This window comes from Castanea sativa, chromosome 5 (genome assembly GCF_040712315.1).
Source record: "Castanea sativa cultivar Marrone di Chiusa Pesio chromosome 5, ASM4071231v1".
NCBI lineage: Eukaryota > Viridiplantae > Streptophyta > Magnoliopsida > Fagales > Fagaceae > Castanea > Castanea sativa.
Window position 1 is genome coordinate 73,770,994 of NC_134017.1, and position 24,639 is coordinate 73,795,632.

General features: G+C 33.6%; 1 protein-coding gene across 2 annotated transcripts; it reads right to left on the reverse strand.

The window, feature by feature from the left end:
• Nucleotides 1–3,820: 3,820 nt before the first annotated feature.
• On the reverse strand, nucleotides 3,821–9,031 carry LOC142634313 (G-type lectin S-receptor-like serine/threonine-protein kinase At1g11300). 2 transcript variants are annotated; one of them, XM_075808605.1, is made up of 7 exons: nucleotides 7,771–9,031; nucleotides 6,369–6,476; nucleotides 6,076–6,284; nucleotides 5,790–6,000; nucleotides 5,274–5,511; nucleotides 4,372–4,522; nucleotides 3,821–4,272 (listed from the first exon to the last, which is right to left on the reverse strand). In XM_075808605.1, exons 1-7 carry the CDS (start codon nucleotides 9,029–9,031, stop codon nucleotides 3,964–3,966), a joined length of 2,487 nt encoding a protein of 828 aa, XP_075664720.1. In that variant the 3' UTR covers nucleotides 3,821–3,963. The 2 variants fall into 2 exon arrangements, with proteins under 2 accessions (XP_075664720.1, XP_075664721.1); XM_075808606.1 differs by having other exon boundaries at nucleotides 6,369–6,482; nucleotides 7,771–8,706.
• Nucleotides 9,032–24,639: the final 15,608 nt, after the last annotated feature.

Here is a 24,639-nt window from a genome sequence, read left to right on the forward strand (position 1 = left end):
AATAATGCCACTTAGTAATTATCATTAAAAGCATAATAACTAAGAATTACAAAAAAATAATAATAATACCCAAAACATTCCAGAATCTTTGACAATAATGCCCTTGGTAATTATCATTAAAAGCATAATAGCTAAGAATTACAAAAAATAATAATAATAATACCAAAAACATTCCTGAATCTTTGACAATAAAGTACCTTATTAAATGCCAAAAAAAAAAAAAATCAAAAGGAGAGATGACTCATTACAAGAATAAAAGAAAAAAACAACTACGAAAACTATTTAGTCCACATTGGTCCATTTTGGTCCATTCAGTCCAATTTGGTCCAATTCAATCCATCTAATAATATCAAATTTGTTTAAAAAAAAAAATTACAGAGTAAAAAAGGATAAAGAAAAATCCCTCACAAAGTGGAGTACTCTTCCGCTCTCCAAAACCCTTTCCTTTCCTCCCTCCTCCCTCTTCACTCTTCTCTCCAATTCATGGAAGGGAATGGAATTGAAAAACTTGAGACAACAAAATGAGCTTTCTCTGTTAAAAAACTAATCTCAGTTATTACTACATTTCCTCGACACAGATAATGAGTGAGTGAACCATGTTCCCATATTTGTCCACGTGCATGTTAACTTTAGTTGTTCTTAGCCTTTATCAGTAATAAACTTCAATTTGCTACTGATATATACGATTTTTTTTTAAAGACTTTTCTATCGTTTTTATAGACTTTTCTATCTTAACACACCTTTGGGATGTAATCATATTTGGTTTGCAAGATGTGGTGGGTTATATTTATCATAATACACCTTTCTATCTTAATGCTTTTCTACAGATTTTCATAAATAAATAAATAAAAAGAAAGAAAAAAGTGCCACAAGTGCTCCATTAGATGGGTTAAGCCATACAATCATCTCAAACTCACCCCAAACATCAATGATTCCAAAGATTGGGTGTATATTTAGATACATCTAAGTTTATTGGGGACATGGGTGAGAGAAATAACAGCAAATAAAAACAAAATCAAATATGAAGATTCAAAATACAAATTTCCGAATCTAAATAGTAAAAAATAACTTGATCTTAAAGGGTCAAAAGTGTAATTTAATAATAAATTTAACTAGACTTTAAGCATATGCTCTCTTCAATTTTTTTCTTCATCTAAAGATCACTACTTTTTTTAAAAAAAAAAAAAAAAATCCTAATTCAAGGTTGATGGGCTTCCTATTTATAAAAGTACCTAAGCGCGTGATGAGTAGCACCAAAAAAAAAAAAAAATCATTGTTGACTTTATGAATTTGTTATATTGATTGTATTTATGTCAATGGAGAACAACATGAGTTTCAAATGTGGCTCAAAGTAGATACACAAAAATTAACTAGCTATGAGTACGCATTCACGCGTGTGCTGATAAGGCTCTTTTATTTTTTTATTTTGAAAATGTTAATATATTTCATTCATTATAATTTAAAGTTGCTACAATTTCTAATCACAAAAATACCTAGGGTGTGATCATGGTTTTAGAAACTGGACCGGGCAAAAACCGATTTTGCCTCCTATTTCCGATTTAACTAAGTTTTTGACCAATTTTAACTGGTTTTTGACCAGTTTTGGGGATTTTCACTATACCGGATTGGTGCTCGATTCCTGGTTGAACCGGCCGGTCCAGTCTAGTTTTTAAAATAAAGGGTGTGATTAGTGTTTATGTGAAAAATATATTTCACCCACAAATGCATAACACTTGTCACACACCTTGGTATTTTTGTGGTTAGAAAATGTAGCAATTTTGAATATGATGAATCAAAACTATTAACCTTTTCAAAAGAATAGAAGAGCTTCTGAAAAGTGTGTGATAATTACAAAATACTAGTCTTTAAGCACGCACTCAGAAGCTCTTTAATTTTTTTGGTAAAGATTAATAATTTACTTCCATTATAATTTGGGATTACTTCATTTTCCAATCATAAAAATACCTAGGGGTGTCTAAGTGTTATACGTTTGTAGATGAAATAATTTTTTCATCACACCCTTAGGTATTTTTGTAATTGGAAAATGTAGTAATCTCAAATTATAATATAAGTAAATTATTAACCTTTGCCAAAAAAATTAAAGAACCTCTAAGCACACGCTCGCAGGTGTGCTCAAAGGGTAGTAATTCTATTAAAGCATATTGAAAGTTCACTTAGTGTATAAAACACTTGTGAATGTTTAGACCCCTAATTACAAATTTACAAAGCAAGCTTATATTCAAACAATATATGTGCGGAAAATGAACTATAAGCAATACCCAAATTATCAGACTACTCTAAGCCAAATTTTAATCACAACACAGCAGTAATTAAAAGCAAAGAGTAAGGGAAAGAGAGATGCAAACACAGATAACACAAACACGTGTTATCGAAGAGGAAACCAAAGAGTTCGGTGAAAAAAACCTCTCCACCGCCCTCCAAGCAATAAATGATCCACTAGAAAATCATTTGGGATACATGAATAGCAATAGACTCTCGAAGCCTAATCTACCCTTTGCACCTAAGCCCTCCAAGCTTCTTGCTCCAACAGGGTTACGCCGAACCTTGTCTTCTCTAGCTTAGCGGATCCTGCAATTAACCCATTACATCAACCAATATGGATGGTTCTCTCTTGAACTACTTCCCAAACATCAACAACCTTCTCACTACTCTGAATTGGGTGAGGTACGGATTTGGTTTATGTTCCTCTCAAAGGTACGACAATGGAAAGGGTGAAAGTAGAGAAATTTAGAGAATCAAATGTGTAAGATTGTGGATGACTCAATCCTATTTGTCTCTAGGGTTTCTCTCTCAAAATCTTCTTCAGAAGCTCTCTACATTTTGTGGGTATAAGGGTATTTATAGTTGGGTATGAGATGGAATGTGAAAAGCCAGTTTTCAGTAAAACAAGGTGCACTGGCAAGTCACTCATGACTGGGATGAGTCACGAGTTCCAGTTGCCAGTTAACAGAAAGGCTAGATTGTACTTGTTATCTTATAGTGATCTAGCTGTCGTGACCCTTTAACTTCCTAAATGCTTTACACATGTGCCATGTTTTGGCAGGTCTACTCGCAAGTTCCAGTTTGCTCCTTGTTACACACACTTAATCAATTCTTCACACTCTCTCACATATAACCCTTACATTATTCTCACTTAAATGCATGGTTTCTAAATGCTAAATTACAAGTAAATTTGGCACGGAATAAAACCAACACATGGTTGAATAAATTCAACCTTACACATATAAATGGGATCTAAGCCATGATTTGGTCTTAAATTTAGGCACTTTGTTTCCTTCATGAATCTAAATATTGAAGATTTTTTTCTGTAATGGAAAAACAATGTACTAGGCAATATATATATATATATATATATATATATATATATATATATATATATATATATATATATATTTGTAGATGGTTTCTGCCATAATAGGTCTATTCCCTCTATTCTTTCTCTCCCATGTAATCTTTTTTTTATTTTTTATTTTTATACAAGATAGAAATTCTACTCTAGCCTTTCCTACTTGGAGACTTGAACCTTGTCCCTTGCCTCCCACACTCCACAAGCACTTATACTTGTGGAGTGACTACCGCACCAAGGGTGTTCTGTGGTTCTCTCCTATGTAATCCGATTACTGATTGTTAAGGCTATATTATTTATTACGTTCCTCTAGCTATGTAAGAGTAATCTATAGTTAGAGCATTTCCAAGATTTTAGGTTCCTTTAATGCAATCACTTGTATGTTTTAACTCCATTACATCCAAATGAATGTGAGGTTGGTTAATGATCTTTCTCTAATTGTAATTTGTGCATAACTATATATGGTCACCATTATATCTTAAACAAAAAAAAAATAATAATACATGTGATTTTTATTTAACTATCTTGTGCATTGCACAGGTTAGCAACTAGTGTACATATAACAATAAAGTCATTATTTCAAGAACACATGCAAGCTATCGACCTTGAACCATTGTAATAGCAACATTGTTAGTAGAGCATATACTTTGGTTGAGTTGAGAGGACTCCGTATCTAAGGCAAGGTTCCTTTTAGTGAATGCTGATTTCTTTGGAGGAGGCAGATCAACAATCTCACTTTTAAGCATGGAAACAACAACAGATATAGTGGGCCTGTCTTTAGCAAATTCTTGAACACACAACAACCCAACCTGTATACATCTCAAAATCTCCATTTCAAAGCAGGGTTCATATATCATCGGGTCTATTAATGCTACAATGTTGTCTGCACTCCACAATTTCCAGGCCTTCAAAAATTGAAACATGATTCAAATTGTTAGCATCAATACTAAAACTTATGTATGAAAGGTAATAGAGATTTCAAAATGAGGCAATGAGTGACTTACAAGTCCTAAAAGGCTCAAGGATTGCACATCATTATAAATGCTAGTGTTTCTTCTTCCACTAACTATCTCTAGTAATAGCACTCCAAAACTAAAGACATCTGATTTTTCTGAAAATAGTCCTTCTATTGCATATTCAGGGGACATATATCCACTGAATTTCAACGATAGAACACATTGCAAATTTTATCATCTCAAATATTAGTGGTATTGATGTAAATCAACTGAGTTAGTAATAAATAGTTCATGCATGGCTAAAAGAAAAGTGTTTATATTCATTTATTTGGCAAATGAGTCAAGATCAAGCCTAAGTATAGGTTCGATGATTAAATGATACAAGCTTAAACATAATAATGTCTTCAAGAACAAACTTAGGAGCATAAGAATTGATTTAAGTAAAAAAAACTATACTAAGTATTGGATTGTGCAAATTTGTAAATAAGTTCAAAAGATATCAAATTAATATTTTTAATTTATTGATAAATATAAATATTAAGTTTGTAGTAAAATTATGTATAATTTTTAACAATACAACATATGTGAATCTAATTAGTAAAAGTTCATAAATGAAAACTATTTTACCGAATTAACTCCAATTATATAATTTCAACTATATAATTTATATATGAATTATTTGTATAGATTTGTAGAGGTAAAAAATTTAGTAGTGGTATATACTATAAATGAGAGCATAATAAGATAATCAAGTAGTTTCGAAATAAATTTGAGCTTGTTCAACCAAAAAATGAGATAAGTTTGAACAAGTAATCGGTTGTTAATGAGCTCGAGCTCGGCTTGTGTTGGAATAAATTTGAATAAAATAATTTTGAACTTTTAATACTAAACATGGCTTGGCTTGTTTACAACATATTTCCAATTGAATTTGGCAAACCAAGGGTACTTACTATGTTCCAACAACCCTTCTAGTATTCGCCTGGTCTTCAATACCTTGAAAAATCCGAGCCGTACCAAAATCTGATATTTTTGGATGTAGCTCTTTATCCAACAAGATGTTACTTGCCTTTAGATCTCTATGAATAATCCTTAATCTTGAATCCCTATGAAGGTAGAGAAGACCTCGACTAATTCCTTCAATAATGTTGAAGCGTTTTCTCCAATCTAGCAATTTTTCTTTTTGTGGATCTAATGAATTTAAATAAAAGAAACAAGAGAAAGAAAGTGAGGGTTAAACTTATAAGGTGAATGAACATGAGGTTTGCAAATGAAGTTTTTTTTTTTTTTGATGGATTTGCAAATGAAGTTCATTCCGTAGAAGTCATTAGAAAACTACGTTCCAAGTGAATTACCACAACAAAGAATATTGTTCCACTGTCTATTAATATACTGACACTATTTCTAGGCACAAATTTAAAATTTTAAAAATATTTTGGTAACAAGAAATTGTATCAAAGTTAACTAACCGAAAAGAAATGCATCCAAACTTTTGTTTGGCATGTATTCATAAATCAATATCCTCTCTTCTCCTTCAACACAGCAGCCATGGATCCTAACAAGATTCCGATGTTGGAGTTTAGAAATTACTACCACCTCATTCATAAATTCTTCCAACCCTTGTCCAGAGGTTTTGGAAAGTCTTTTTACTGCAATTTCTTGTCCATCTGACAATATTCCCTACAAGCAAACATCAAATCATTAATTAGATATTCAAATTACTACACAAAGAACGTCTAGGAGAACAACCATTACCCTGTATACAGGACCAAATCCACCCTGCCCAAGCTTGTTAGATTGATGGAAGTTGTTTGTTGCATTCGCCAGCTTCTCAAAATCGAATAGCGGTAGCTCCTGGTCTTTAAGTTGGTTCAGGTTGTCTCCAAGCATGTTTTCACTTAGAAATTTTTTATGTGCTTCTCCTATGTTGAACAATAAGATTCCCTTTCCTTTCTTTTTCCTTGCTGATTTCAACTAAAGTTGTCAGTAATCTCTAATATGTAGCAACACTTTCTAGTCCATTGTATTAATTTTAGTCAGAATATTACCTTTATGTTTAGCTATCCACCTCCACAATATGAAAGTACAGATTGAAATCGAAACTGTTCCTATTATCACTATGATTGTGACAATTTTTTTTACATCTCCCTCTGTATCTGTAACTGAAAAATAAAAAATAAAAGAAGGTATTATACTAATTTATTGGGCATTGTATATCGGAAAAAACGTCTTTCAATAAAGGTTTATTAACTTATTTCTTGGACCAAGTTCTCAAGGCTTTATAAACTAAGCTGCTGGAATGCTTTCTATGTAACTAGGAAAACACACAATGGTCAGAGACAAAGATTATTGAAGCAAGCATCTCAAAATTATTTGTGGTCAGAGACAAGGGTTAAATTATAGCTCTCCACCTTTATAACCAAAGAGATTAATTTATGCTGTTCTTTCGGATTAATGGATAGCTATTAACCATAAACTATAAGAGTGTTGGTGGTGTACATACTAAGCTACAAAAAAATTATAAGATTGACATTGATTTAAGATTGATTTGATCATATATTATAATTTAATCACTAATATGGAAGGTAGGTGGATATTGTAAAGAAAGAAAGAAAGCAAGTATCAGAGAATGATGTGGTGGAAGTTGGATTTGGGTTCAGGATGGAAATCTTAGGGGCCGAACCAAAGTGTGCACTTTGTGTAGAAGACTACTATAACTTGTTGATCATTATAGTGGATTATTCAAAGCTCGACCTGTGGATGTACCTTCAATGTGTTTAATGATTTGTCTCTTAAATTTTATATCACATATCTTTCTTGCTTAATCTTGGTATTTGTTGGGTTCAATCACCGTTCTCCACCTTATCTCCCAAAAAAAAAAAAAAATCCACTTGTTAGACCCCTATTATAGTGCAGCTAAGGTGACCCACACTTGAAGGGGGAGTGTCAGATTAAAGGATTAAATTCTATGTTGGAAACTTCACACTTGATTAAAAATATTGGTTGGGATTTTGCTCTCCACAAGAGGTGGTTTTTTTTTTTTTTTTTTTTTTTTTTTTCAACATAATTTACACAAAATAGATTACTTAATACGTTTTCTTTACTTCTATTTTTTTGTCTTTTACTAGGATTTCATTAGCTAGGGGAACTGGGTGGGTTGAAGTTGGAAGAAAAGGTACCCTAACAACTGGACCAGCAGTTCATGATTTGAATCACCAAGGGTGGTGGTCTAGTGGTTAATGAGCATACTCTGGTTTGGCAGCTGGAGGCCCCAAGTTCGAATTTCGCAATGGAAAGCGCTTGGGATAACAGCTATGACTCACTACATCCCCTGTTAGAGATGCTACTCTAGTCATCCCCTCTTATCTCTTTTTCTATAATTAAAAATAAAAAGGAGCAGTGTATGATTTGAAGTAAAGTTAAATTTGAACAGAAAAATAAATAACTCACCAAGTTCTGAATGGGCAACACGAATGTAAAGATCAACTCCGTTGCTCGATAATTGTTGCGTGTCAATGAAGCTTTTAGTCCATGACAGACACCCTATTCCAGCATCATATGCATAAGCTATACATGAACAATTCTTTGAACACTGCTGCCTGCACTCATCTTCATGAGCATCTGACCAATCTGCAAAGTCTGGCACCTTCAGCATCTTCTGTTTCAAAAACCCATCCATTTTGTTGCCTTCACTGCCAGTACTGTTCACGCTCCCACACTGCAACGGTGTCCTCCTCACACAGCCACTAGTCCAATTTCCTCTATTCCATTCTGTCGGGTTTTTTGGCTCAAACCCCTGTAAACAGCTGCAAATTGGTGAATTCTGTGAATCACATCTTCCAAATGCACCGCACTTACCATAAAAATGGCACTCAGTCTTTAAAGCGTTCCAACAGACCTCCCAATCTTCATTATCATTATCCCAATATCTTTGCTCTATATCTCCTTGCGTAGTCAGGACAAGATATGTCAAAGACCCGTTCGTATAAAAGTAACTAAAAATCACTGTTCCATCTTGTTCAACTTCGAGACCAAATCTGCTTTGAAATACAAAATACATTTCTGGTATACCATTGAAGACCCTGCTGTTCCATGGACCACTGCGCCAACGTGGGCTACCGTCTTTCCAAATGAATCCTTGAGTATGACTTTGAAGTTGTAATCCAGCTGTGAAGCTTCCAATGGATGGATCAGAAGGGCTTTTCCATGATGTAAACAGAAAATTACTACTAACTTTCATTGTTGGCAACACTGTATGGGAAGGATGTTGGAAACTCTCCCATATGATGCTCTCTCTAATGTTTTCTCGCAAGACAAGGTTCCCTGAATCTAAAAGCTGGGCACTTACATTGGCAGAAGAGTTTGTGATATTCGATGACCAAAGAACCTTCCTCTGTCCATCTAATACTACAAGATTTCCACCCTCAGATATAGTAAGAACCCCAGAAGAATCCTTGAGGGGTTTATCTCTGTTAGCTATCCATACCCATTGGGTGTGGGAAGCAGAAGTTTTATTATACCATATTCCGACGTAACGAATGGTAGAATTTTCGGGGCTGAAGAATCCCAGTTTGAAAGTGCTCGCATTGGAGATTATGTAGTTTGGATCTTTAATGGGTTGAGAAGATCTAATGGTGTCTATGGCAAGGACTACGTTTAAACAGAGGCAACAAAGGAAAGACAATAAATGTATCTTACTAACAAGCCCCATAACTTGTTCCAACTTCCAACCAACTTAGTGTGTGAATGCCAAACAGGGGGCCATGTTTATATAACAATTTATGGTTGGTTGCTTTCTAGGGTAAATACTACTCCAGACTTTCGTGAGTCTAACAACCTACAAAATACGTTAAGTGATAAAGATTCAATAAGGACCTCATGGAAAAGTCTCCATTTGAACTTTTCAATAGCATTGTCACACGTGCGCGCGCACACACACACACATATATATATATATATATTGTATCATTTTTGCAAACAAAAAAAATAATAGCATTGTCACACATGCGCGCGCACACACACACACACATATATATATATATATATATATATTTTTTTTTTGTATCATTTTTGCAAACAAAAAAAATACGGACTAATATTCACAATCATTCTCTCATAAATGAAAAATACTGACTATTGTATATACACAAAATTTCCCACGGGGTTTCTTCGTAAAACACGTAACTTTCTAAAACTTTGAATGTAACATGAGTGAGATGCATAATACAACCTAGGTATTGATTAGGACCCCAAATTTTAATTACGACTTAATTAATTAAGACTATTTTATCAATTAACTCCAAAGCTTACGTGATTAATCAATTGATATAAGCATGTAAATAAAATGTAAAAATCCTATAAAATCAAAAGACACAATATCAAAGGTAACACCAAATGTGTTATTAAAGAGGAAAATCCAAGCACTGGGGGCAAAAACCTCTTCACGGTACCATCACCATTATGATCCACTAGAATGAATAGTTGTAATACATGATAAGTGCAAAACCCCAATTTGAGTATTCTCCTTGCAAATTTCAAGGGAAATGAGGCTAATACGTAGAGGATAAAGGCTGGTATTGTAGAGAAGTTTGTAATTAAATCCTCTCTAGTTCTGGTAATTTCACTCGTCGAAAGGTCAAGCTAAAGTCAGGCGAAATTTGGCGGGATGAAGAATCAATTTCAGTTGATTGAAATTCCTTTTGCTATATCTTCAACTTTCAACACTTTGAACCTCAACCCAATTACAAATTAACACACTAACACCAAAATACAAATATTTGAATGTTAGTTACAAGAACTGTTAGGGTCATATTTTTTGTAATTGGCTAATCTTTTGACAAAATACACTTTACTAAGATGAGTTCAGTACTTCAAGAAACATGTTGTTCAAGTCAAGTATTAAAGACATGAAGATTAATCCAAGAAACAAGTGAAGAAAAGTTGTTCATTAAGTCTTGACAGATAGCTCGACAGATGCCTGCTATTGAGACTTAAGGTGAAGCTCAATAGATAACTAACAGTAACTCGATCTGTTGAGAATTACAATTTCAGAATTTCCAAATCTGAAATTCAGTTATGTCTTAGGTATTTGTGTAAGTTTTCTTTTCTCACAACCCTAAACATTTATAAGGCTTATTTTAAAGGCCGTCATACATGGATAAAGAGACCAAGAGACTTATTTTCTTTGTATGAAGCTACTGCGTTTGTACGCCATAAGGTTTTGTAACTGAGTGCTTCTAGATCTTTATTTTTGATGAAGTGAAGAACTTTGCAGGCAATAACATATGTTCAAGTTGTTGGAGTTAGTCACATACTTGAGATTCGTGCAAAGGGTTAGTCATAAATTGGAGGTTTGTGCATCAAAGGAAAGAAGGCTATTACAAGATCAAGTCCAATTGGGTATTGGAGCAAAGGTTCAACTGTAAGTTGGTATTTTGGCATAGGTTAAGGGTAGTTAGTAAGATTCCTTATACTTGTAACCGCTTGATTGTTGCTTAGTGGATTCTTGAGAATGGTGACCCCAGTGAGGCTTTTGCCTTGCGAGATTTTCCCCATTTATCAACAAATTACTGTGTCAAATTTATTTTCCGTTACACTTAGTATTTTAGTGATTTGTTGGTGCCTTCACATTTTTGTATGCAAATTGAACTTAATTAATCAACTTTGGTAATTGAATAATTAATTGGGGTCAACCTATGTTAACCCAACAAGAACAATTTAACCTGGAATATGCCAACCCAAAATAAAACTTAACATAAAACTTAGCCTCTTTATTGTATTGTTATATGTGCAAACCATTAATTATGTGTTACATTCAAAACTTTATGGTGGGTTTTGTGTTTAAAGGAGAACCTACGATTGGGTATTGTATGCTTTTGCAGAAAATTAGAGGCTGTTTGGATGCTTTTTTTTTTGTTACTCAATCACTCATCACTCATCACTTATCACTCATCACTTTAAAATACCACACCTGTTTAGCACCATCACTCACTTCCCATCACTCAATATTTTTCACATTGTTTGTGGGTCCCATACCTATCACTCGGTGCAGCTTTTTTTTTCTGTTTTCCCAATACCCAGTGAAAGAAGAAAAAAAAAAACCCAGGAACCCGAACCCAGTGAAAGAAGAAGGGGGGAAAAGAAAAAGAAAAAGGAAGAACTAATGAGTGAAGACTGAACCAAGTGGAAAAAAAAAATGAAGAGTGAAGACCGAACCCAGTGAAAGAAGAAGGAAAAAAAAAAGAAAAAGAAAAAAAAAAAAGAACTAAAGAGTGAAGACCGAACCTAGTGAAAGAAGAAGGAAAAAAAAAAGTCGGTTGGTCAAAAGGTGCGGTTGAGTTATGACTAGTGGGTCCCCATGTGTGTTTAATTACAAAAATGCTATTGAGTTATGAGTTATGGAAACTGAAAACAGCCAAAATGTGTTTTCAGTTTTCATAACTCATAACTCAAGAATCAGAGAATTGAGTGATGGAAACAGAGTTATGGTGCTCCAAAACGGACTTCTCGCTATGGGTCCCACCATTTTTGAGTTATGAGTTATGGAAACAGAGTTATGAGTTATGAGTTATGGAAATTGATAATCCAAACAGCCTCTTAGTTTCTTTGATTTGATATTATCCAGAAATTGATATCCCATATGCTATCATTTTGACAAAGAAAACCGTTGAATCATGAATGTTAGATCAGGCATGTGCGTTTGTTGTATCATCCATGATCAATTATTAAAACTTAGCTGGCGAAATTATGCTTTGTACGTACAATGTCCATGTTCAGGCCTGGCGGGCTGGCCGAGCTCCACATATTCATTCTTCACGACAGTGGGAAATATTGACTTATGAGAGAACTGGTCATTGCAATTTATAGCTGGGACTAATCAAGTTTATTAGGTTGGAGGACAGTTGAATGAAAGGAATGTGACATACACTCATTGGACCTAATGGAATATTTTCTCGATGCAGTTAATAGGAGGATTCAATTCTCATCTTACTCATTAAGTCATAACAAAAAAAGAGTACATTTGTCCCTTTCATTTACCGTTTCCATTCTCCTTTGTCTTTGAAGGCCAGCAATTGATTGTTTTTTTGTTTTGTTTTGTTTTGTTTTGTATGTGTGGATAAATCATTAAACTTTTATGGATAAAAAACCAACAATACGAAACAAAGGCCAACATAGGCCCAGACAACAAAACAAGGGGAAAACAGAGACTCCAAGGAATACAAACAGAGTCTTTAAAGGCTTTAACCACAGATGTTGCCTATAACCCTATGGATTATGGCCATTCTCATTGATGATTCATTCTGAAACATTCTTAAGAACTACAACAATTTATGTGCAACCATGAAAGCCCTTTTCAACAGTGTTTAAGAGCTCTCCATTGGCCTCAACTTGGTACTTTTTTTTTTCCATTGCCTTACAATTTTTATAATAGTTTGATATATATATATATATATATATATATATATATATATATATATTTATTTATATTTAGTTCACTAAATCATTCAAATCCCACCAATGTTGTTTATGTATAAATGAACTATTGTAATTGATACTAACATAAAATCATGAAAGAGTGATAAAGCTAACCAAAGGAGAGTTGTGTGTACGTGTTATAATATGCTGAAGGAAATTTGATGTTGATCACTTGGGCAAATGCATATGATGAATGCAATAATGGAATTAGTTTGGAGTTTGGACAATATGAAAAAGTCATTGCCATTTTTTTTATTAAAAAAAGACTACTAATTTTTTTAGGCTAAATTACAAGTTGCATCCTCTATATTTGACTGGAATTCATTTCAAACCTCTAACTTTACTTTAAATTAATTGAATCCTTTAAGTATAAATTTTGTTCAATGAAGGCATTTTTTCCAATTCCATTAAAAAAATTACCGTTAAGTATGCAACTAACTAATGGAAAGAGTTTTTTTTTTTTTTTTAAAAATATTCTCATATAAAAAATCTATAAATATTATTATTAATTTTATATTTTTTTAATGGCAATTTTTTAACAAAATTGGACAAAATGCCTGAATTGAATAAATTTAAAACTTAGCAGATGCAATTGAATAAAAGTAAAGTTAGATAACTTAAATAATTTTTAGACAAACTTAAAGGATGCGATATGCATTTTAGCCAATTGATATTTATTCATATATAAAAGATTTGGTAATTGAAGTCTCAAAATATAAGAAATTGTAGAAATTATCATGAAATATAGAATTTTTAAACTAAAAATATCACACAAGGAATTCAAATTTTACCATCATTTCTTCTCCATCTTGTAAGTAAATTTTTTGAATTCTTATCCATTTACCTTTTTCTTGTTCCGAATTGTTATGTAACTTATCTAATTATTAATCAAAACTTGTTTTAGAGAAGAGACAATTAACACAGTTAATGCAAACGCTCCTTAATTAACTAGAATTGGAAGAATTCAATTAGAAATTTTTCATGGATGGTATGAATGAATTGATTCAAGCAGCACCAAATTAAAGGAGGAAATATTTTTATTGGAAGAGACTGAATGCACATGTTGGAAAAGATAATTGGGGTTTCGATAACGTTCATGGGGCCGTGGGTATGGAATGCACAAATTGTTTTTTGTTTGGTAATAAAAGTGATACAATTTACAAATGTTAGTCCAATAGTGTTCTTCCTCACCGGAAGGAATATGAGGTGTGAGCTCCCCAAGGCATGGCGTAAGTGCCACCATGTCTGCCAAATGAATAGGTGATGTGTGTCTATTCTAAACATAGGCATGGGAATACACCATTAACTCTTAGGTTATATATGGTGAAAAGAGGAGTCATCACCCAGGTATAGACTAATAGGTCCAAGAACGAAATTGACCAGTACCTAAAATGAAAAAGCTTGATCATTTAACCAAGAATTTTTATAAAAAAATAAAAAAATTTAATTTCATTTAAAGGTTCCCAACTGAAGTGTCCATGTTGGTGTATACCACATCTTGAAAGGAAGTTTTAATTTCCTATGATAATTTTGAAGATCTTCGTCATTATTTAATTTGAGTCTCAAAAAAATTTATTTCAATGCGAAAATTTTTTCTCCTAAAAAAAAAAAAAAAGAAGAGATTTCTTAAACAAAAACTATGCCTGAGAATAAAATCATTTTATTTCAATAATTTTTCCAAGGATAATGATAAAATTTGATTAATATCACAATGTGAATAAGAGTTCATTAGTCCATATTCTTTCTCTATCAATAGATTTAATATTTAATAAAAAAATAGATTTAATATAAAACCATATCTAGCTAACACATAGGCATCTGTGCTGGAAGTCTTTGAGGCTATCCAAGTACTCATAACTTTCAAAAATCTTCGTTCATATAATTTAAGAGGAAAAAAACAAACGACCTTTCGAAAGTCTTTTTTTGAAGCTACCTTTCAAAAATCTTACTTGTAGGAAAATTAGTAATCAAAGGTACAGTACTAAACAAGGTTTATCTGTCATTGTTTCAAGCATAAAAGCTGTTTAACCATTGGGTTTTCAGTTTTATTTATTGCTTTGCTGGTTTTTATTTTGTTTATTTTTATTATTATTTTTTTTTCAGTTCAAGTAGGTCAAACAAGGAATGAGTTGAAGCATCTTATATTGGTTAGGCAAAAAATGATTTTGTTCCAATCGATTGGGAATCTGGGATATCACTGCCAATAAAAAAGGTAGGCGACACAATATAGGAATAATACTTAGGGTCCGTTTGGATACCGCTTATTTTGCTGAAAACTGAAAATACTGTAACAAAATAATTTTTAAATGTATAAATAGTGCCGTGAGAACCATTTTTAATGAAAGAGTTACTGAAAAGTGAGATTTGTGGGTCCTATGAATAGTACATGGGACCCACTGACAATGCCATTACAGTGAAATGTGTGGACGTTAAAAGAGTAGTGGGTCTCGTGGTAGGTTTGTGTCCCGCGTGAATGCGCTTCTGGTATAAAAAAAAAGAAAAAAAAGAAACGTGAAACGCAAAACGCTAAAACATTTTAAGCTATCCAAACGCTCAGTTAAACCTTTCCAAATACGGATTTGGCTTACTTTCAGTATTTTTTTTAAGTGAAATCTCATTTTAATGAGAAACTACCACATCATCAACTAAATAAATAAATCGTAGAGATTAAAACCCACTACCACTTATTATTGTGTATTTAAAATAAAAAGAAACCCCCAGTTAAAAAAGTACTAGAGGTAGCCAAACCCCTCAAATACATCGAAACTTTTTTTTTTTAATAGAAAGTTTTAACTTATTGTGTCTACTCTTGATGATAGCTCTTTATTATTGGACCAAGACATCAATCAGTTTTTGGTGTAGGTAGAGATTGAACCCCAGCTCTCTTATTTAACCAGCAGTGATTTTACCAGTTAAGTTAATTGGAACCCACAAATACAATGAAACTTGAAAGCATGTTTGTATCACATTGCGAAAAAAGTAATGCTCTAGAATAGAATTAATAAACTATCAGTACGTTTGTGTCAAACCAAACTCTTTCTACTCTCTTTTTTTTTTTTTTTTTTAGAATACTAAATATTTTTAGCACATACACACATAGGGAGAGAGGAAAAGGTCTTAAAGAAACTTACAGTAGTGTATATTTAAAAGGACCTAACTCTTGAATATACAGTACATGTTTTAAACCTCTTTAACTTACACTCATTTTTCAACGTAGGATTTACCCACTATTTTTTCTTTTAAGAATATTAAATATTTTTAACACACACACACGAGGAGAGGGGATAAGGTTTTAAAGAAATTTATAGTGATGTATATCTAAAAGGGCCTAAATCTTGAATATACAGCATAGGATTTAAACCTCTTGAATCTACTCTCTGTATCTCTGTTTGTTTGTTTGTTAAGTTTTTAATTAATGAGACACTGTATCTCTATTTTAAGCCTATTTTTATGTTTGTGGGAGACAAACATTGAAGTTGGCATAGAAGAATCCTCAGATTGGACTAAAATCAAGGACAATTAATGTTCCTTGATTTTAGTCAATCAAGGCGATCAAATGTGTTAAATTGTGGTATGGTTAATACTCAATACACTAATCGGTTTTAATGGTTTGATATCTTAGTTTGGTAAATTCCTTTAAAATTATTATGGAGATTGCATAAAATTATTTGATTGCTTATTATTGAGATTGCTTATTTAATACACTAATCGGTTTGAATTATTTGTCCCCAACAAATTAGGCCTTGGACCATTATGAAGTCATAATTAATTTAGTAATAAAGTAAAATTCAAATAAATAGTATAACAATTCTGTAAGAATTAGCAACATTACCAAAAAATATAAAATGAAAGTTAAACAATTTTCAAGCACATTTTTTCAAATTACCTACGAAAGATAAAAAAATAATAAAGAATAAAAAAATTTAATATTAAACTTATAATTAATCCATCAAATACAAAGCATGATAACATAAATAAACAAAGATTTTCCAAATTTCACATTGTAACACCACAAAGATAAGAATCATTCATTAAAAAAATATACAGCTGGAATCTATAAAGTATAAACATAAATATTAAACTTGTCAAGTACGTAAAGTCATAATGAATGACATAATAAAACAAACTATAAATGGTTTAGTTATAATCTATATATCTATATAATATAAAAAAGTATAATATTTATTATTATTACGCTTCTATTGAGCCATATCAATGTAATATTTCAGTTCATTCAATCCACTTGGTCCATTTCAGTCCAATTATGTCCACTTCAATCAATTCGGCCCACTTAGCAAACTTTTCAAGCCAAGTTCAAGTTTTTGTGAGTTCAGTCTTATTTCTTAGAGATTTAATGCCTACAGTATATCCCTTCAAATGGAAGTTTATTGTGTGAGCTTTCTAGTTGAAGTAAAATGATATTTCATATGTTACACAAGTAGGTGCCATATTAATTAGCAACTAGAGAATTGCCCGCGTGATGTGCAGATAATGTTGTAAGCTTTTATGTAAGATGTTTATGGAAAATGTTGAACATATATTAGAGTAATAATATGAATTATTATTGCAATAGCATTAAAGTAGTACAAATTAAGGTGATAAAAAATATAGACTATAGCATAATTGTTATAAAAATTAGAAATTAGATGAAGTAGTTTGCCATAAAAAGTGAGAATTTTAAGTTGCACACATATATCCGTTACAAATTTTTTTTTTTGGGTGCTAAATTTATATGAAGCCTTCTAATTTGGAAATACACTTCAATGACTATGGTGTGCATTTTTATAAGAAAACAAATCAATACAAAACAACACAAAATTTGATTTTGGTTGTAATCCTTTCGAATTCTTTCTCAATTGGATACCTCAAAGTTACGTGCTTTAAGGGTTGAATGCCACTCATTCAAAGTTAAGTGCAAATATGAGATTAAAGATTAAATACAAAATTACTCTAATAAAGCACCATATAATAGAAATTCATATTTTGAAATAATATATATTAAATTGTTTTTATGGCTGCACATTTCCTTTGTGGCAGAATCATTATTACAAATAGTTTAACAGTGGAAGAACACCAAATGATAAAATACGGTGCTATGGAACTTAAGAGAAGATAACAAAGTGAATTATAATATATTGCACATATAGTAATACATGGTGCTAACAGGGAATTGTCACAAATTCCAAATAATTTGTAAATAAAAAAAGAAAAAAGAAAAAGAAATCATATGATTTTTTAAAGCCATATGATTAGTGATTACTACTATAATTCCATTTAGATAAAATTGCACATGTTTTTAAGGCTAGGTGACTCAATATTGTATTTATGAAAGAAATCTAAATTGACGCAAGACTGAATGGGGTCCCATTGTGTGGTCACCATCATCAACCATCACCAATCATATTCACCCTTAATTGGCATCAGCAAGCAACCAAGCACCAAAGGTCAATTTGTTTTTGTAAATATGAAATCGTTTGCTGAAATAACCCAAATAAAGAACAATTACCATGTGATATCACTATGACCAATCTTGGATTATTCCATCCATGACGTTCACTTTCTTCTTCAATGCAAGCTTCAAATCCTTAATCGTTGTGAAACCTTGACACCTGAAACACTTGGGTCCTATGGGAACAGTGTACTGACCGTCATCCCTAACATCCTTCTTCCCTTTACCTTGGCTCTTAAACTGAGAAGAACTTGATTGCCTACGGTCCTTGTCGAAGTCCTTTGCATTTGCATTCTTTATGAACTTCTTGAACTGTCGGGTGATATAGGACTTCATTTTAGAATCTTTATCGTCGGAAGACTCATCCGTGTCACTGCTCTTGGCCTTCAATGCCATGCTTTTGCCCTTGCTTAACTTCCCGATCCTAGACAAACCTAACTCATAGGTTTGCAGATTTCCAACTAGCTCTGTCAATGGAATTTTGTCAATATCCTTTGACTCCTCAATCGCTCGGTGATCTTAGCATGGAATCTATCGGACAGAGATCTAAGTACCTTTCTCACAATCTTGGGTTCGGGAATGGTTTCCCCAAGATTGAAAGCTGAGTTCACTATGTCCTTGAGCCTGACATAGAACTCATCAAATGACTCATCCTCCTCCATCTTGATTTCTTCAAAGCTAGTAGTGAGCCTCTAAAGCTTTGAATCCTTGACAGCCTTGGTTCCTTCATAGGTTTTCTAGAGAATGGTCCACGCCTCCTTTGCAGTTTCAGTGAAGGATATCTTCTTGAACTCCTCATTTGTGACTGCACTGAATAAAGCATTTAATGCCCTGCTGTTGAAATTTACCTCCTTGATCTTTGCATCATCCCAGTCGGCCGGCGCTTCCTTCGGTTTGGTCCAGCCTATCTCCACAGCTTGCCACACTTTCTCATCTAGAGACTGCAAGAAAGATCTCATGCGTACTTTCTAGTATGCATAGTTAGTACCATTAAATAAAGGAGATACAATAAGTGACTGTCCTTTATCCATGACAAACTGAGGTCAATGGATCTCACAACAAAGATTGAAACCTAATCAGAGTGTGTCTGCTCTGATACCACTTGATAGGCCAAAACATATTGACCCCTTGTGATGGATTAATTGATTAATTAACCAAGTTTATTAATAAATCACATTATTATGCAATGTACGTGGCAGCACAAACAAATCACCAAATAACTAAATATGTAGTAGAAAATAAATTGACACTATGATTTGTTTACGAATGGGGAAAACCTTCGAGACAAAAACCCCACTGGGTGATTTTAAGGTCACCACTCTCAAGAATTCACTATTATCATCACAAGCGGTTACAAGTAAAGGAATCCCACTATCTTATATCAACTTACAGTTGAACCCTTACCTAATACCTAATTAGACTTGTTCTGTAGTGACAATCTCTCATTTTGTTACACGATTCTCAGTACGTGACTAACCAAAAGATGCGCGGATCCCAGTATGCAACTTGATCACCAAATTTAGAAGGACGATGGTTGCAAAGTTCTTCAGCTCATCACACGATGAAGAATCGCGAAGTTTCTTAGTCATAAAACCCTACGATGTACAAACACAACAGCTTCTTTAAGAGAAAGAAAAATTAGGGCAAACTAGGTTTTCGATCACACTTTTCTGCACACTTGTGGAATTGTGCTCTTGTGCAATTGTGCCACTTGTGATGGCCCTTAAAATAATCATTATATATGTTTAGGGTTATGAGAAAATAAAGTCTAAACATACATTCACGGATTGGATGAAAATCAGTTCTGAAAAAATAAACTTCATAAATCTCGACAGATACCCTATCTATCAAGCAATTGTCGAGCCTCAGGCTGAAACAGATCTCTTAAACCTCGATAAATACTAGCTTTCGAGCTTCAATGAATAGCACTTCTTCACTTGATTCTTGGATAGACTTGCATGGCTTTAACACTTGAACTTGAAACCTTGTTTCTGGAAGCATTAAACACATTCTAGATCTACCTAATTACAAGTAAAGTGCATTTTGTCAAAAGATTAGTCAATTACATAAAATGTTGACATATGTTCCTAATATGAATCACATATGTCATAACATATATCATTTAACTTGTCTAGGTATCTCTCAGCAAAATGGTCGAGCCAAACAAAAACTTCGTCACATTCTTGACACTGTTCGTGCTCTTTTTCTTTCTGCCAAAGTTCTTGCCCCATTTTGGGGTGCAGCTGTTGTTCATGCTAATAATTTCATTCCAAGCACTGTCATCCATAATCAAACTCCGTATGAGCGCCTTTTGGGTCACCCCCTGATTATCATCTCCTTCGGATCTGCTTGTTTCGTTCTTCTTCACCCTCATGGGTACAACAAACTTGAGCCTCAGTCTAGACTTTGTTGTTTCCTTGGTTATGGAAAAACTCAAAAGGGGTATCGGTGTTATGATTCCGTCTCTCATCGTCTTTGTATTTCCTGTAATGTTGTCTTCTGGGAACACCACTTGTTTGTTGAACTATCTCACTTTTGTTCTTCCCTAACTACCTCCTCTGTTTTAGAAATCTTTCCAGACGAGTCTCATATTCCTTCTACAAATATTCTTGATCCTCCTTTGGACTTCTCTATCCAACCTTTAGATATTTTTGATGCTTCACCTGGACAGGTCGAAGATGAATAGGTTGATGAGGAGCTACCCCATCTTAAGCCTGGGTCCCCTAGACCTGCTCCACCTAAAGATCCTCCACAAGAAATTCCACCTTGTCACTTAATCTGGGTAAGATCCATTCCTACACATTTATTTGACTATCATTGTTACACTGCCCTTACTACACTCCATGAGCCTCACACCTATCATGAGGCTTCCACTGACCCTTTATGGCAGATTGTGATGAAATAGGAACTTGATGCATTAACCAAAAAACATACTTGGGATCTGGTCACTATCCCTCCTAGACAGTCTATGGTTGTTTGTAAGTGGATCTACAATATTAAAACTCGCTTTGATGGGTCAATTAAGCGCTATAATGCTCATCTTGTTGCAAAAGGTCTTACACAGGAGTATGAGATTGATTATGAAGAGACTTTTACTCCAGTTGCTCGTATCTCATCTGTTTGTGCCCTCTTAGTTGTTATCGTTGCTAATAAATATAATCTTTTTTAGATGGATGTTAAAAATTCCTTCCTTAATGGGGATTTGAGTGAAGAAGTTTATATGCAACCTCCTCCTGGTCTCTCTGTTGAATCAAACAAGGTTTGTCATCTTCAACGTGCACTTTATGGCCTTAAACAAGCTCCACGAGCTTGGTTTGCCAAGTTCAGCTCCACCATCTTTTGCTTGGGTTACATTACCAGTCCTTATGATATTGCCTTATTTCTTTGTCGCACTGATAAAGGCACCATTTTACTTCTACTATATGTGGATGATATGATCATAACTAGTGATGACCTCAGTACCATTCAAGAACTCAATGATTTTCTCAATCAGCACTTTGAGATGAATGATCTTGGACATCTCAGTTATTTCTTGGGTCTTGAAATCACTTATTCCATTGATGATCTTTATATTACTTAAGCCAAGTATGCTTCTGACCTTTTGTCTCGAGCTGGACTCACTGATACCAAAACTGTTGACACTCCAGTTGAACTTAACGTGCATTTAACTCCCTTAAGGGGGAGACCATTGTCTAATCATTTTCTTTACAGACGATTAGTTGGCAGCCTAGTTTATCTCACAATTACTCTTCTAGACATTTCCTATGTTGTTTATTAGGTAAGCTAGTATTTGTTTGCTCCACGATCGACTCATTATGTTGCTATTCTGCATATTCTTCGATATTTGAAGAGCACTCTCTTCCATGGCCTTTTCTACTTAGTTTAGTCTCCTCTTCTACACCGTGCATTCTCTGATGCGAGATCCCACTGATCGCAAGTCCACCACTAGTTATTGGTTTCTCCTTGGCTCCTCTTTGATTTCCTGGCGAAGTAAAAAACAAACCTTTGTGGCCTTCTCCAGTACTAAAGTATAATATCGTGCCCTTGTTGATACCACATCTAAGCTCTTTTGGCTATGATGGCTTTTTAAGGACTTAGGTGTGTCTACATCCTCTACTACTCTTTGTTGTGACAACCAGAGTGCCATTCATATTGCTCATAATGATGTCTTCCATGAACGAACTAAACACATCGAGATTGATTGTCGTTTTATCCGTTATCATCTTGTCCATGGTGCTCTTAAGCTCCTCTCCGTCTCCTCCAAAGATCAACTTGCAGATATTTTCACCAAGTCACATCCTAAAGGATGCCTTCGTGATTTGGTTAACAACCTCAAACTGGTCTCACATCCACCTTGAATTTGAGGGGGCTGTTAACGTGTATAGTGTTGTTGGCTTTAGGCCCAACTAGATTATTTGTATAGTACACATTCTTATACTACACTCTTACTTATACTGCACTCATATGCCTCCTATATAAAGAAACTCATGAATATTCTTTCAGAGTGAAATACAATACTATTGAATTCAGTATTTCTAACAAACACCAAAATACAAATATTTGGATGTTAGTTACAAGAACAATTTGACGTGGAATATGCAAACCCAAAATAAAACCTAACATAAAACTTAGCCTCTTTATTGTATTGTTATATGTGCAAACCATTAATTATGCGTTACATTCAAAACTTTATGGTGGGTTTTGTGTTTAAAGGAGCACCTACGATTGGGTTTTGTATACTTTTGCAGAAAATTAGTTTCTTTGATTTGATATTATCCAAAAATTGATATCCCATATGCTATCATTTTGACAGAAGAAAAAAAAAAAAAAACCGTTGAATCATGAATGTTAGATCAGGCATGTGCCTTTGTTGTATCATCCATGATCAATCGTTAAAACTTAGCTGGAGAAATTATGCTGTGTACGTACAATGTCCATGTCCCCATAAATCTCTTATAATATAAAAAATCTATAAAATATTCTTATTAATTTTATATATTTTTTAAGGCAAGTTTTTAACAAAATTGGATAGAAGGCCTGAATTGACTATAGGGTAATACTTTCTCTCTATGGTCGAATAATACCAAAATTGGCATGTTGTGTTGATCTCTATAGCTTTGGCAACCATAGTCCAAGTCACACTAGTTATTTTGCAAAATGAGATTATAACTACCCCTGAAAGTTGTGACATTGCTTGTGTGAGCACCCTTGCATATAACACTTTGTTTTTAATCCAATAACACTAAAGCTTTATCTTGGAAGGTTTAGTCTCATCATTTTGCTCAGTTCCTAAAACCACTTGCCTACCTCGTGAGTGAACATTTGTGTAAAATTTTTTTTTTTTTTTAAAATGCACATATGTAATAAACAAAAAAAAAAAATAATTTATTTCTAATGTATACAAACATAGATTTATGTTTAATGTTATTGTTTTATTTTTTCGAAAAATAATTATTAGAGCATATTTAGTAAAATATATTATGTGTATAATATAGTAAGTACATAGATGGATATGGTTCCCACAACTTGATCACTCGCCCTCAACGAGGAAGAAGCATGTCACCACAAATAGAAAAGTTCTATCACTTGACCAAGGATAAAAAGATATAAGTCCTTTCATTTTATTTTATTGGGAAAAATGCCCTCAAATCCATGAACTTTAAAGCGGTGGTCTTGGCACCCTTTAAACTTTTAATTTAGGCAATTTAGTACTTCAACTTCACACATGTGCTAATGTTTTAGTAACTTGGCATGCGTGTGAACAAAAAAAAATAATTCCAAAGCCAATTACAAAGGATTGAGAGATAATTGAGAGCATAGAGAAACCTGGGCTGAATTTAGAAAGAGAAACCTAGGTGATTGAGGATTGGATTAGATGGCACCATTCATAGTCTTGTAGGAGCCGGAGGCCCGGAGGTCATGGTCTTGTCGAAGATCAAGCCGTTCTTGGTCTCGCTGGAAGACTAGAGCTTGAGTTGTGGGTTCAGTTTTAGCTTTTTCGTACAAGAGAGAGAAACAATTTGATTTCTTGAAGCTTGTGTCTTCATGAGGAGTATGGAGTGGAGATGAACACGGAAGGAGGATCAGATGTTTAAGATTGTGTTTGTGTTTTGTGACATGAAATTCAATCAAGTGTCAATGAATAGGTGGGAGAGTGATTACGAAGAGATATAGAGGAAGTTTAGGGAGAAAGGGTATGGGTTTGTGGTATCAGAGATTGGGTTTTGGAACTTGAGTTGAGGATTGCGCTTTCTGCTTGGATTTTTTCTTTATGAATTGAAAGAGCTGACCAAACATCTATGTAAAGCTTCCAAGTGATCTAGTCACATCCTTTCTTGATATCCATGAAGATCAATTTCCCCAGACCAGGTCAATCATATATTACTCTTTTGTCA

What these genes read in the sequence shown, in the direction of transcription:
- LOC142634313 (XM_075808605.1), bottom strand. Translation starts at nt 9,031, where the DNA reads ATGGGGCTTGTTAGTAAGATACATTTATTGTCTTTCCTTTGTTGCCTC. An exon ending in AGAAGGGTTGTTGGAACATA is followed by an intron (nt 4,523 to 5,273) that starts GTAAGTACCCTT and finishes GTTGAAATTCAG; the next exon opens with TGGATATATGTCCCCTGAAT. An exon ending in CCTTGAGCCTTTTAGGACTT is followed by an intron (nt 4,273 to 4,371) that starts GTAAGTCACTCA and finishes CAATTTTTGAAG; the next exon opens with GCCTGGAAATTGTGGAGTGC.